Source organism: Callorhinchus milii, unplaced genomic scaffold (assembly GCF_018977255.1).
Source record: "Callorhinchus milii isolate IMCB2004 unplaced genomic scaffold, IMCB_Cmil_1.0 Scaffold6, whole genome shotgun sequence".
Classification (NCBI taxonomy): Eukaryota; Metazoa; Chordata; class Chondrichthyes; order Chimaeriformes; family Callorhinchidae; genus Callorhinchus; species Callorhinchus milii.
The window spans coordinates 4151000-4166854 of NW_024704747.1; the positions used below are offsets into that span (position 1 = coordinate 4151000).

The 15855-nt window shown below is 44.0% G+C and overlaps 1 protein-coding gene across 2 annotated transcripts in view; it reads right to left on the minus strand.

Annotated features, from left to right (window-relative positions):
* Window positions 1-848: 848 nt before the first annotated feature.
* The window catches only part of lypd6 (LY6/PLAUR domain containing 6), a 37791-nt gene continuing 22784 nt past the window's right edge, over window positions 849-15855 (minus strand). Inside the window, exons 4-7 of one of the 2 annotated variants that reach the window (XM_007896342.2) lie at window positions 15384-15565; window positions 5785-5883; window positions 2471-2601; window positions 849-1509 (exon numbers count right to left, since the gene is read on the minus strand). In XM_007896342.2, the coding sequence (XP_007894533.1) occupies window positions 1342-1509; window positions 2471-2601; window positions 5785-5883; window positions 15384-15501 (516 nt within the window). In that variant the 5' untranslated portion in view covers window positions 15502-15565 and the 3' untranslated portion in view covers window positions 849-1341. 2 annotated transcript variants of the gene reach the window in all.

The window sequence follows — 15855 nt, forward strand, 5'->3', positions numbered from 1 at the left end:
CGGGTCCTGACCTAACTGTCCAGCACCTTGGGACGTCCTCCAGACGTGAAAGGCGCTCAATAAATGGAATCTTGTTGTGGTTGTTGTTGTTGTTGAGACGTTGCTAGGTTGATATCAGGAATTACAGTCATTGGTTCAAAGGACATTTCGCCGGAGGAAATGAGCTTCCGCAGCCACGATGACAATAACACCTTGCATTTATATTCTGCCTTTCGCGTAGGGTAACATCTCGGAGCGCTGTACAGTGGCAGGGTTTGGATGTTGAGCCATGAAGAAGGGGGAGAAGGAGAGGGTGACCGTAGGCACGGTCGAAGAGGTAGGTAGAGATTGGGATGGTTTTGGCAACCAGTAAAAGAGCAGAAGGGTTTATTTAGATGAAGAAGGCCTATTGAACTCATCTTTCCAAAATACCAACCTTAAAGCATTAATAATAATAATATTCTTGTGTTTGATATATGCCTTTTCACGTTGTTAAGATGTCTCAAAGAGCTTCACAGAATATACTGTAAAGTGAATTGTCTGTATAACTTTCTGAGTGCCCCAATTGTTACTATTATTTATTTATTTAATTTTTGAAGGCATTATTACCCCGGAAAGTGGATTTCAGGGTGACAAACCCTACTTACTGCTGGGTAAACAGAGGCGTGTGGAGTAAGGAAAGTGGCCTGAGGTTTCTCCCTGCCCAGGAATCGAACCCAGGTCCTCTCAGTTGCGAGACGAGTGCTCTAACCACCAAGTTACAGGACTCCGTGACATGAGGCATTCAGCCCAAGAGTTCCATTGGATCATGCTGCAACTGCAGAACCTTTACGGGGAAGTCTCGAAGGTTTGGTTTAAAACTTTTTGGCTGTCAATGTTTGAGCTGACGGTTTGTGAACTTTCGATGAACTCGCTCTCCTTCAGGCTGGAATTTTTCTTTCCATTGATTTCTTTCGCACAGATCAATACGGAGGGTACGTAGGTGAGGTTCAACCCAATATCAGTGTTGAATGCCAAGCGGTCCTCCCTCGCCACATTAATTAAACCGTTCGCTCACTCAGCTGAACGCAAACACAATAAGAAATAAATAACCCGCAAATACAGGACTTGCATCAATTGCCGCTTTCAAACTTTCATAACCCGTGCAAACTGCTTCGAAAGTCGTAAAATCGAACACGTTATTTTCAACAGAACAAAAAACATAGTTTTTAATCAACATTTCCAACGAACGTGAAAATAAGAGACTTCTCGACCTTTCTTTACAGCAATAGAATAAGACGATTTCGCTGTCGTAAATGTATTGTACAAAAATAAATATTATATATATGGGGAAACTGTACAAGTCAACTGTACAGTGGCCGGCTATACGCTGAGCAATGTCAGGATGATCATACACGTTAAAGTCATCGCCAAGCTGTGCAAGTGTCGAACTGTTCGATTTATGGGAGATGTCGTTGTGAATATTGCCTCCGAAGTGTTTCTGGGTAACGGGAGGTTACAGATTGGCCCTTCACAACACGAAGTGCAAACCTGAAAGAGATGTCAATTGAACTCCATTAAACACTACTGTATTCTTTCTCTTCCCTCCATCCTGCCGACCCCATAATCAACCTGCACACTCCATCCGCTCAGCAGGCTGTGGCCTGCTCCACGTCCCCCGCCCAGCCCCCCCCCAACTACCCCCCCCACCATCGGCGGTTGGGCCTTCAGCCTCTCCTCCCCCACCCTTTGGATCTCCATTCCACATTCCCTTCGCCTCACCCCCTTCCCTTGCCTCCTTCAAGCTGCGTCTCAAACCCTCCTCTTTGATCAAGCTTTCAGCCATCCTCCTTGGCTTGGGGGGACCCCAGAGTGTGCGCTGGGGTAACTGCTGGAGTCTAACCAGCTAAAACCCCATAGCTTACCATAGATGTCGCTGTCACTCAAGCTTTCTCGCTGCTTGTCCAGCTATGACCATTAGGGATTGTGGCTTGCACTCTACCCATTAGGAGCTGAGTGGGATGATTCCCTGCCCTCCCAGTGACTGGTCTGCCTTTCGAAGTCCTGCCAATGAGCCAGTCTGGGCTGTGCTGTCATCAGCAGTGCCCTGGAATACTGCGGACCCTCCTGGCTCCAGAAACGGTTGAGATGGGTCAGTGAGTTAGTCGAGTATCTCTAACATTGTGTTTTTGCCATAACATTGGGAGGTATTCCAGGCTTTGGGTGAAGCCAAGGAGGGTAGGGGAGATAAGTGGGGGAAATGCTGACAACAAAAGCAGTAGTTAATCAAAGACGGACTTGGACTGCAATGGATTAATTTGCAGGGGTATGGCGAAAGAAGCAGGGGAGACTGATTCCAATCAGCCGGCACAGGCACGATGGGATGACTGGCCTCCTTCTGTGCTGAACAATTCTATGACGCTATGAATTATCGCAGCACAGATCAACGTATTGTTTCGCCTCCCAGTCACGTCAACTATTAAGGCAGCTATTGACGCTTCCCCTCCCTCACCTTGTTTCCTTCATAATCAGGTCCTGTGCAACCCACAAACAGACACTTCTCCAATGGCACACAACGCTTTGTGACCAACACACTGTCACCGTTATCGTTCATCTTGTGCCTTGTGTAACAGTACCTTGTTTCTACATAGAAAGGAAGGGGGGAAAGGATTAGCAGAAGGGCTATTGACTCTCATCATCATCATCATAATAATAATCCTTGCATTTGATATAGCGCTTTTCAAGTCTTCTCGACGTCTCAAAGCGCTTCACAGAATAGACTGTAAAGTGAATTGACTGTATACTTGTGGGCGAAACGCGACAGCCAATTGCGCACATCAGCGTCCCACAAACAGTCGTGGATTGAGCGACCAAATTATTATTCTGGTTTTTTTCGTGAGGGATTATTATCAGGCGTGTGGAGGAAGGAAACTTTCCCAAGGTTTCGTCCTGCCAGGAATCAAGCCCAGGTCTCTCGCTTGCTAAGCGAGCGCTCAAACACTGAGCTACAGGACTCCATGACGTTAATAATCCTCGCATTTGATACAGCGCCTTATCACATCATCGAGACGTCTCAAAGCGCTTGACTGTAAAGAGTAGTGACTGTACTTTGTAGGTGAACGCGGCAGCCAATTTGCACGCAACAATGTATTGCCTTCTCATGTTAAACCAGAGATGCTCGTTGTCTCACTTTCAGAATGCAACCGTCGTCCTCATTAAAAAGCACAGCATGAATGATGTTAAGTCTCTAATGGAGACATGAAACATCAATGGGTTCTGTGTTGTCAAGTTAACCCATTACATGGTACAATTAGACTCCAAGTGAGTAGCCATTCTGAGCAGAGGGCTGCAACAAAGATTTTCATCTAAATGAGTTTCCGTTACCAAAACGCATGCCAAAGAGTGAAAAAAGGAAAAATTCAACATGGAGTCCCGTAGTGTGGTGGTTTGCACGCTGGACTCGCAAGCGAGAGCACCTGGGTTCGATTCCCGGGTGGGGCGAAACCTTAGGCAAATGTTCTTTCTCCACATGCTCCTGTTTACCTAACAGCGAGTAGCAAGCTGGTTGTTAGTCGATTGGCAGGTCGCTTTCCGGGGATAAAATAATCTCTCCGAAAAAAAATGTGGTCACTCAATCCACGACTGTTTGTGGGACACTGTCATATGCGAATGGCTGCCACGTTTCACCCACAAAACATACAGTCAATCCACTTTACAATATGTTCCGTAAAGCGCTTTGAGACGTCCCAACGATGTGATAAAGGGCTGTATCAAATGCAAGGAGTATAACGTCTCAATCATCCCTGGTGATAATTATATCATCTGAGTGCATTGTTGAAACGTCTCAAAACGCTTCACAGAATATACTGTAAAGTGGATTGACTCTATATTTTGTGGCCAAAACACAGCAGCCAATTGCATATAGCAGTGCAATTTATTTTTATTGCTTAAAGTGCTCTTGCTGGCACAAGTAGGTCCACTTTATTACAACATGGTCCTTGTGTGCCAAACATTTAGTGCGTTATAATGAGACACCTTGATGGAGTAAAGGAGAGCTATTATTCACTCGATGGATCAATTGAGGAATTACAACAAATGGCTCCACAAGCAAGGCACCCATCTGGGTACAGCAAAGGCTGCTGCCTGGCTCATTGCCTTGGCTCTGTTGGTAGCACTCTCGTCTCTAAGTCAGAGGGCTGTGGTTTCAAACCCCACATCAGAACTTTGATCGCGAATAATCTAAGCTGCTACTCCAATACACAGCGCTTCCTGGTACATATCCATCGGCGGCCACAGTTTCAGCCACTACGCCAAGAAACTCTGGAACTCTCTCCCTCAATGCTTCCGCCTCGCCCCCTCCTTGCCCATCTTCATGTGTTGCACTTGAGGACCTTCCTCTTCGACTGTGCTTACGGTCACCTCTCTCGTCCTCGGCATCATGCTCCGCCACTGTCAAGCGCTCTGGGACGCTACTCTGTGTGGGGTGGGCGGGGGGGGGTGTTATATAAATAAAAGTTGCTGTTGTCGTTGGTGGTGGTAAACCCATTCCAGCTGTTCACTGCCCTCCGTTAAGAAACTCTTCCCGAAATTGCTCTGCAACATCTTGAACTCGTCTTGCTGTTTTTCGGCTAATTTAATTGTGTCATTCTGGGCCGTGTGCCATTGTCCCGGGGCATGAACGCAGTTGTTTTATGCTCATCGGATCTTGATGTTGAAGAACAGATACCCAACAATGACTGAATCACCCACGATGATAAAAACATGACCTGCCAAGCAAAGTTCAGACGTGGCATTCCATTTGCTCCACGCGGGCTTTTGTTTGAAGGCTTTCAAAACGCCCTCTGAAGAATTCATGTCACAGATCGGACTGTTAAGGAGCAATTCAACTGCTGTGAATTATCGGTTTTAATTTCCCTGCAGTGAATGGTCACATTCCTGGGCAGTCAAATGAAGACTTACCATCCTGCAAGAGAGGATGTGCCAGCACCTGTTTATGGTGATGTGAGGTGAGGTGTGAATGCCTCTCAAAAGGTGAGGGAGGGAGTTTGGGGGTGGGGGGGGGAAGAAAGTTTAAGGTTTAACCGTTAGCACACCAACCTACTTGTGAGTAGCTAATCAGGGAGGAATCCATCAGTGTTTCCTGGGTACCAAATAATAATAATAATCCTTGCATTTGACATAGCACCTTATCACATCGTTGATTCGTCTGAAAGCGCTGCACAGAATATACCGTAAAGTGAATTGATTGTGTATTTTGTGGGTGAAACGCGGCAGCCAACTGCGCACAGCAGTGTCCCACAAACAGTCACGGATGGATTCAGAGACCAAATTTTTTTTTAATTCAAGGGATTATTACCCCCAGAAAATCAATCCGCCTATCGGCTAATAACCCGGTTGCAGTTTACTGCTCGGCAAACAGAGACGTGTGGAGTAAGGAAACTTGCCTAATGTTTTGCCCTGCCCTGGGAATCGAACCCAAATCCTCTCGCTTGCGAAGCGAACGCCCTAACCACTGAACTACAGGACTCCAGAGCACAGGGTTTTCCGAGGTACCAAATTGCATTGGGACGGTAAACAACTGTTTCGAAACCAGCAGCAGATGATGGACAAATGTTCCCATGGGTTCATTCGAAAAGTTTTCCGGCCCTCGAGTGTTTGCTTAAAGAAATGTCTTTCATTTCTTTAAGCAAAGTGTGTCATTTCGCTCTGCACCAGTAAGAGGGTTCTGCACGGGTCCAGATTTACTCTACGTAGAGCAGCCAGAGCTTCAGCACTCTGTTGCATTAAGTCTCAACTTTGAAGTCAGTTTCCTGTAATCCGACATACCTTTTGGACAGTAGATATCCGGAGCCCAGCGGTTACACTCATAATTGTCAGGCGCTTTTTCGCAAGTAAAACACTTGAAGCCACCGGGATAGGGTGTTGCTGTGAAGGAACAGAGAAGAATAAACCTTTCGCTGCTGCAAACGCTTTCCCGTTACTTTTTTGCGTATTATTACTTTTCTCTGACCCAAACTTCGTCCTTTGGATGAGATGTTAAACCGAGGTCTCGTCTGCCTGTTCAGGTGGATGTTAAAGATCCCATAGCACTACTCGAAAAAGAGAAGGGAGTTTTTCTCTCTCTCTCTCTCTCTTTCTCTCTCTCTCGGCATCCTGGCCAACAAATCCCTCAACTAAAATTGGTCACTCACTCCACGACTGTTTGTGGGACACTGCTGTGAGCAATTGGCTGCTGCATTTTGCCCACAAAATACGCAGCCCCTGCACTTGACAGTATATCCTGTGAAGCGGTTTGAGACATTGTGATGACGTGATAAGGAGTTCTATTAAATGCAAGGATTGGTGTTGTTATTATTATTTATTTTACTACACTTGGCAGCTAATTTGTAACTAAAAACGGAGGCGAAGTACAGTGTGACAAGAGAAAGCTAAAGAGAAGATACGGTGGCTGTGGTTCCATTGCAAAAATGATTACAGGACATCCCGTTGGTGTAATGGAGAGAGCTGCAGTTTACAGCCCAGAAACTCGTTGGCTCGAATCAGTTTGCTGGTCTCAGTTGGAGCTGCATGAGCAGACTCTATTGACCCCAAGGCTAGGGAGGGTGAAATCAGGTGAGCGTGTTCATTTCTTTACATATATATTGCCTCCAGGTCCCAATGACTCCAAATTGGTAATGTTAAGCCAAGTGTAAATGTGTGAATCGCGTGACCAACCCTCACGATGGAATGAATCAGGACAATGCGTTAATAGAAATCCTCTCCAGAGCAAAGATATTTTTCGCCACAGAAACGCAGTGTGGAAATGCCACCCTGAAAAGGTATTTGGAGTATTTGCAGAGATAACTAATTGCTCGTTATTGCACTTGGAAATTTTCTTTCAAAACCAAGGCGGCGTCAGGAGTCAGCAAAAGATGTTTCTAATTCATCATTGGAAAGAAATGCACATGGTTTTTAATGTGCTGTTCTGATGGAATTTACAGATCAACTTCTGCCTCTTGCAGTGGTTGAGCCAAGAACTCACCTAATGGACAGGATATTGATCTGACAGGTCCTGTCATCTGAGTCAGGCAATTACTCATTTCCAACATTGTTATTAACTGTGCTCCATGGTGAAAGATGGATCTACTATTCACCAACAAAGAAATGCAGCCTGTCTCTCATTCATCATAACAGCACTCAATTGTAGATTTGGCTGAGATCTCTCTGACTCTGTTGAACCAGTTACCTCTCCAGATACCATGGAAATGTACAATACAGATGTATGTCAGCCTGACTCAGTGGTAGCACTTACACCTCTGAGTTAGAAGGTTGTGGGTTCAAGACCCACACCGGGACTTGAAATCACATCATCTAAGCTAAGACTTCAATTCAGTTCCTAGAAGATGATGTCCTTTGGATGAGATGTTAAACTGAGGTCCGGTCTGCCTATTCAGATGGACTTTAATGATCACTATTCGAAAAGAGAAGAGTTTATCCCGGTGTACTGGCCAATAATCGGCCAAATAAAATTCGTCATTCACTTCACGGCTGTTTGTGGGACATTGCTGCGTGCAAATTGGCTGCATCATTTGCCCCCCCAAAATACACAGTCACTGCACCTTGCAATATATCCTGTGAAGCACTTTAGGATGTCCTGGTGACAGGAAAAGCATTATACCAAATTCAAGGATTATTATTTAAAATTGTTAAGCCAAGTGTAAATGTGTCAATCGTGTGATCAACCCTTGCAATGATTTGGCAAAAAAATGTCATGTAGACATTTACTCCTTCAACATCCTTATCCCAATTCTCTGCTCGTAACCTGTACATCTTGAATACTCTTCCTCCCCATCCAATTCCTTTGGTCATGACGACATCTCCCAGCGCTTCACAAGGTTTATCGTAAAGTCTAGTATTAGCGTAGGCAAACAATAGGGACTGCTCCATGGATCCCATATCTCTTAAATGTTGCTCCCTAATAGTTTTTCATACTGCACAATTGTGTATACCTTTACTAAGTAACATAAATCGTTTCTTGTCAATGTAGATAAATCTAACCTGACCTCCAACTGCACAAGAAGATAATTTGAAGCGAGTATAAACAATAGAGACCCACATTTTCAGGTTCCCACCGGCAATACTCCAGCAACTGAGCAAATCTCTGAACTCCCTTTGTCTATGAGCTCAGTAACACTGGAAGATTGCAGACAAGTGGAGAGAAATTCCACCTGGGTCTAGATTTACTCCATTTATATAGCAGTTGAAAGCGACCAGAACTTGGCAAATTATCGAGTTCACTCTTAACCTTGAACTTTCCGTTGTTCTTAAAATAAATTGGCAGAATACTGGCTCAAAATAAAGGCGGCATTTAACAACTTGCCGAATTTTAGATGCTCTGAAATGTTTTTTGATTGGGTGCCTTTACGTCGAGAGGACGCCTCAAAGCTTTTACTGTAAAGTGGAGCGACTGTGTGTTTTGTATGTAAAAATATGTATTTGTGTCTGTATATACAATCCAATAAAATTGGTCACCCACTCTATCGCTGTGTGTCGGCCGTTACTGAGTGCAAATTGGCTGCCATGTTTGCCCACCAAACATACTGCAGAACTTCCTGCAAAGTGCTTTGAGACGTTTCGACGACGTGATAAGGCGCTATATCAAACGCAGAGAGTATAATTATCACCATAACAAAGATGGTTAAAAGTGTTCAAAAAAAATGCACTAAAAAACATCCAGGAGATTCATCAGTCAGATGTCCTCAAAACCAGTGGCGTTATACGGTACAGGTCCTCAAATTGTCTTGCGTGAGAGAAAACGGCAACGACATCTATCCAGCAAGTGCAGCAGAACACTTTTAAGTCAACATCAAGGTTCAAATAAAGAACCCTAATAATGGTAGTAGATTAACATGGCGGCATTACTAAACCTCTGGTTTTAAGCCTGTAACAATTCACAGTAAATTGTCACCCTTTGAAACCTAGCCTAGCGTGTTCTTTCTCCAGTGATTAATCTCAGCGTTGCCCAACATATCTATAAAGGCTCCACCAAAAGGGGTGATGTCATGGTTAATGGTTATTTGCCATTTGTTTTTTTTTGCTTGCAATCCCATCTGAGAAGGCGGATGATTTATCCCAAAGTAATAATGATTACCAAAGGGGTTACCTTAACACTATCAATCATTATCAACCTGACTACAACAACAAAACTCAATGGCTTAGAAATCATCATGTATCGTGCATGACATCAGTGCTGCTGGCAGAAGCAGAAGGTAAACAGGCCGAGTCTTTTTGTACCAAACTGTTGCGCTTATTACAAATGTAATAATAATAGTAATAATTGCATTCGATATAGCATCTCAAAGTGCCTCACAGACTACACTGTGAAGTGAATTGACTGTATATTTTGTGGGTGAAATGCAGCAGCCGATTGCGCACAGCAGTGTCCCACACACAGTCGTGGATTGAGTGACCAAATTAGTATTGTTATTATTCTTTTTGGAAGGGATTATTATTACCCCCGAAAAAGCAATCCGCCCATTGACTAACAACTGGGTTCCTACTTACTGCTGAGTAAGCAGAGGCGTGTGAAGTAAGTAAACTTCCCTAAGGGCTTGCCCTGCCCAGAAATCGAACCCAGGTCCTGACTCTTGTGAGGCGAGTGCTCTAATCACTACACTACAGGACTCCACAGTGTACCTATTAGAAGAGCTTTATTAGGCTTCCCCTGCGGCCTGAATTTCCACCTAATCTTAATAGCATTCCTTGCATTTGGTACAGGGCCTTTCACAACAGGAGGATGTCTCAAAGTGCTCCACAGGACATTCTGTGTATTTTGTAGATAAACTTGGCAGCCAATTTGCGCACAGCAATGTCTGACAAACGGCTATGAAGTGAACAATCAATTTTACTTAGGATTTGTTGGTCAGGCCAGGAATAGAAACTCCCTTCTCTTTTCGAATAGTGCCATGGGATCTTTAACACAGATGGGGCCGGGTTTTAATGTCTCATACGAAATATAAATATATCCATATTTATCATTCTGTGTAGTTTTATGTTCAGCATAATCGAAGAATGACAGTGTTGAAATTGTTAGATGGTAACAATAATGAGGGGAGACCTAATAGAGGCCTTTAACATAATGAGAGGGTTTTGATACTGTATAGGAAGAAATTATTTCCTCTGGTCGTTGAGTCAATGACTAGAGGGCATCAATTCAAGATAATTAGCAGAGAGCAAAGTAGGAGATTAGAAGGATTTTTTTTTACACACACAGAGGGTTGCTAGGACATAGAATGCCCTCCTGGGTTCCTTAGTCGAGACACCCAGCCTGGTTAAGGACTCCGAGACACCGTCTGGCTTGAAGGGCGCTATATAAATTCAAGTTGTTGTTGTTGTTGATGTTGGAAGCACCTCTTGCTTACAAGTTAGAAGGTTGTGGGTTCAAGCCCCATGTTGGGACTTTCAACTCACACAGTCTCGGCTGAAGCTGCAGTATTGTGGAGAGCCGAGAGATAGCACTACAGTGGTGGAGTTGCCATCCTTCAGACAAGAACAATAAACCGAGATTCTTTCAGCGTGTCCAGTTGGATGTCAGAAAGAATAGTTTCTCCCGCTGTCCTGGCACAATGATTCCCCCTAGATGCCATGTTCCCCTTCAAGATACACAGTCGCTACATTCTGAGAAGAGCTTTGAGATGTCCTCCTGATGTGAAAGGTGTTATTATTCAATGCAAGGATTACGACTATTTTAGATAGATATCTAAAAAGAAGTAATGTGTAGGGATACAGGGGTTTCGCCCACAAAATACAGTCAATTCCCTTTACAATATATTCTTTGAAGGGCTTTCAGACGTCTCAATGACGTGATAAGGCGCTATATCAAATGCAAGGATTATTTTTATTTAAGCTGGTTAAGGGAGCTGAATGGATCGCTCTTTTAAAGAGCTGGCACAGACACAACGGGCCGAAATGGCCTCTTTCTGTGCTGTAAATTGCGATGGGATCTGCGCGTATTTTGAAATTTACCGGGGATATTCAGTGATCAAGAGGCACTCAATGTAACTCTCAGCGAGCAGTCATACATAGTTTTTTTTACTGACGTTAGGTCTCAGATCTCCCATTGCCAACACTTTGATTCGATCAGGCTTGGCTTAACTTTCACCATCAGCTGCTTTGCTCAACACAGTGTTTACTTACTTTGCTATTGTGTGAGTCTTTCCTCAGAACTGCAGCTGTCGTACACACTGAAAGGCAGAGGGATCAGCCAGCTTAGACTTTACTTAATACAGAGACAGACTTATGGTAACACGGGTCTCGCTTTATAAAGTACAATACTGTCAGGCTGGTGCTTTCATACATGCTGTCTGACCGGGTGCATAGCAAGCGCAAAGGAAAATAAAGTTATTCGCTGTGCTGTGATTTATTTGGATAATGTACATCACTTCAGTGCCTAAAAAATAATAATTTAGTCACTCAATCCACGACTGTTTGCGGGGACGCTGCTGTGCGCAAATGGCTGCCGCGCTTAGAGTCGTCTCGAAGACGTGATAAGGCGCTATAGCAAAGGCAGGGATAATTATTATTAGTATTAAGGCGTTGATTCTGTCAAAAGCAAATTAGATAGATTTCTTTCAGGAAATAATATCTCAGAATACAGTATGTAGTTTGAGGCAGGACATTGTGCAGGCGACTGCCAGGATAGTGGAAGGTGAACTGGATGGACTTTGGTCTTCTTTTGTCCAACAATTCTTATTTTCTTATCATGTTGTTGAAACATCTCAATGCACTTCACAGGATTTACTGAAGAATGCAGTATTTTGTCACACTTTATACATACACTTTACACTTTACAGTGTATTCTGCGAAGCGCTTTGAGACGTCTCGAAGACGTGATAGGGCGCTATATCGAATGCGAGGATTATTATTATTAGGTTATTATTATTATTATGAATGCGGCAGTCAATTTGCGCATGGCAATGTCCCACAAACAGCGGTGAAGTGAATAATCCAATTTCATCTGGAGGATTGTCGGTCAGGACACCGAGAGAAACTCCCTTCTCTTTTTGAATAGAGTTGTGGGATCCTTAAGGTCTGTCTGGGACCTACGCATTATAAATATGATTACATTGCTATATGCTAAATGCACTTAACGAAGTAAACAAATAAAACGTGCTTTTTTTCCTCTCCTTTGCACGGTCCCAGCTGAGAACATTACAAAGGAACCTGGAATTTGTCTAGTTTCCGAAGCTCTCTACAGACAGGGTATTTATCAGCAAAATTTCACCTAATCTTTAGCCTGTAAAGTCCATGAAAGGTTCATTCACACAGAACTAGAAAAAATCAGCAGGTCAACTAATCCATGCCAGTGTTCATACCGCACACAAGCGCCAACCCTTGTTATTCCCTTCGCCAATACCACTTTATTACCTTCTCCCTCATGCATGATCCCCGTAGCATAGTGGTTATCACGCTTGCCGAGCTCACGAGAGGATCAGGGTTTGGAGAAACCCTTAGGCAAGTTTCCTTACTCTACACGCCTCTCTTTACCTCGCAGTAAGTAGGAACCCGCTTGTTAGTCGATTGGCAGATCGCTCTCCGGGGGTAATAATCCCTAAAAAAATTTGGTCACTCAATCCACGACTGGATTTCGCCCACAAAATATACAGTCAATCCACTTTACAATATAATCTTTGATGCGCATTGAGACGTCTCAACGACGTGATAAGGTGGTACATGAAATACAAGGATTATTATCATAAGCTCTCTCGTACTGCAGAGAAACTGTCTCCGTTATGGAGGACTTTAAGAACTTTCTTAAGAACTTTCTTAGAAATCTGTGAGATGTGAAAATGACTAAGACTAGATGCAATCGTGGGGCCCTTTGGTACGTTTCGACCATCTTGCAGCAATTGAACGGGTAACATAATTGTTCCGAATTTCTGCACAACTTCTGGGCTCAATTCAGCCGCTTGCCCCGAGGCCCAAAGCAAATAGCCTTCAATGAAAGACAATTGCACAACCGTACAGGAAGCAATGATCAACATGGAAATCGACGTGGGGGAGGAGGGGGAAAAAAGAGAGGAAATATTCAGTGAAAGAGAAGCTCAGGGTTTGCTCTTTGAAAGCAGTCTGTTGTATTAAGTGAACTGATTCCATGTCTGATGTGACATAAGGGAACGTTAGGGGTTCCTCGGAGATAGCATGGAATTTTCTTCATCAGGACTTCAAAGCATTCTGTGGTACTGTAGCACTTCACACAGTTGCTTGTGCAGCTGTGCTGGAGAGTATCATCTGGCTCCCAGTCACAGAGATTAATGGGCTCCCCAGACTAGGTTTTCAGAAGCAGAAGGCTCCCCTGAAGAGTCTATGATACGCAGGCAAACTGCACAGCGAGTCTCTCTGATACCTAATGATCCTTGCATTTGACACAGCGCCTTATCGCATCTTCAAGACGTCTCAAAGCGTTTCACAGAACTTACTGCAAATTCACGGAATTTACTGAACCCACTGTACATTTTGTGGGCGAAATACAGCAGCACAGCGCGTATCACACTGAGTGACCCCTTTATTATTTTTATTATATTATTAGAACTCCCTAATGAGCTTGCAACTCAGTAAATTAGCACCTACCGTCAGGTGCTAATGTAAAGAATAATAATCCTAGCATTTGATATAGTGCCGATAATAATACAGTAAAACAACAACAACAAGATGACATTTGTATAGCATTAAAACTCGCATTAGCTGACTGATCCGTATAAATCGTATAATGGCCTAAGTCATACACCTGCCCAAGCCCTGAGTTTATAGTCTCTGCAAGTTTGACATAACTCATACTTTGCATAAGTCATATTAAATGTATGATACGACTGATACGACTTATGTGAGGTTTACTTTAGCAATAATAATAATCTTTGCTTTTGACATAGCGCCAATGACATCAAGAATGTCTCAAAGCGCTTCACAGGCTTTTTCAGGAAAGTGGAGTGACTGCGTACTTGTAGGCGATGGCGTTGAAACGTCTCAAAGTGCTTCACAGGTAATTGTTAGCAAATTTGTAACTGTGTAGGTCAAGATAGTTTAGCCCAGCAATGTCCCACTTACAGCCATGAAGTCACGGAATCACAGAATATTTCAGCACAGAAGGAGGCCATTCGGCCTATCGTGCCTGCACTGGTTATCTGAAAGGTCTATCCATGTAGACCCTCTACTCTGCTTTTCCCCAAAGTCACTCATATGTTAACCTTTTGAAAGGTTTCTCTTTTGAAAGCTCTGGTGGATTCTGTTTCCGTCACCATTTGTGGTGCGGGATTTAGACGTCTGAATAACTGTTTGGGTAAAAGAAAAAAAACATGAAGGACCAATTTCTGATCGAGGGGGGATTGTTGGCCAAGACACTGGGAGAACCTCCCTTCTCCTTTCGTAATAATACCACAGGATCTTTACTGACAGATGGGACCTCAGTCTCATCTGAATATTTTTACCATCATCACTGTAAGATTAACCAGCAAACAAGCACAGCATAACCCCTCATATACTGGGTGCATTGCCTCTATAAAGCATTTTTTGAGCAATCGGACTATCAATTATTTTCTTCGAAAAGCCAAAGAAATCTTTAAGGTGCAACATATCGTATAAGGTTCTTTTGTATAACAACAGCAACTTGTATTAAAGGCACTTTTAACGCAGGATAGCATCTCGGAGCGCTGCTCTCTGAGAGGTCCAAGAGATTACACCAAGGTACAAGACAGAATGATCATCAAGAGGGGAGGAAAGGAAAGACTCAATAAGAGAGAGCTGAGAGCCTTCTCTTTGAAAGCAGTCTATTGTATTATTTTAACTGATCCCATGTCTGATAATGACAAAGGAAATAACTAGGACATGATAACGAGATTTAATGTGAATAGACATATGTTAAATTCATGTGGAATACATTAAAACTAAAAGGGCAGACAACTGGTCACTTGGGGGCAAGGAATCATCCCACTCAGCTCCTGTTAACCCTGCAAGCCAAAGCCCTAACGAGTCGGGATCAGGAGGGGTGGAGGGCGGAGAGGCGAGGGGTTAGGAGGGTGATAGACGACGAGGTCGAAGAGGATGATTTTGAGACGGGCCTTGAAGAAGGCAAGGGAGGGAGTGAGGCGAAGGGAATGTGAGATGGGTTTCCAAAAGGTTGGGGGGGCAGAGAGGCTGAACGCCCGACCGCCGATAGTGGGGCAGGCTGGAGCCCGCTGAGCAGAGGGAGCAGACACTTTGATATGGGGGTTAGCAGATGGGTGAGATCCAGGGGAAATTCTCCACCCCCTCAAAACCCCCCACCTCCCACTCCCCTGCCCACCCAGGGCTTTGCATTAAAGGTCTGAGTTGCAGAAAAACAATTTCTGGGCAATTGTTGGCGTGAGTCTCCTGAGGCGACAGAAGAAGGAAAAAAAAACCTTATCTCTTACTTGAAGGGTGGAGGTAGATGATGTCTTTCACTGTGAAATCCCGAGGTTGAGCCAGCTTCAGGCAGTCAGCAATGAGGCTCAGGAGCAGAAGCCAGGCCGACGCAGGGCGGGTTTCCATCCCTGGTCTTGGGCCTGAGCATACAGAGAGCAGGCCAGTCGCCCCTTTGCTTAGTAGAAAGTAGCTAGAATAGCAAAACACAAGAGTGGCAAAGGTTACCTTCGAACGCTTCCATAAGAAATACTAGGCGAATAAAAGACCAAGGTCCATCTCGTTCGCCTTCCACATTCCTGGGGATCGCTGGCACAGAAGTCCCAAACTACCTATGTACTAAATTCATAATGTTATTTCCTAAGAGAAAACTATCTAATCTGTGTTTGAAGGAATCAACGTTTCCTGCTTCAACCGTCCTCCTCGGGAGCACTGAAACAGTGAGCTTTCAGCCAACGCACCGATAGAATCCTGTCAAGATGT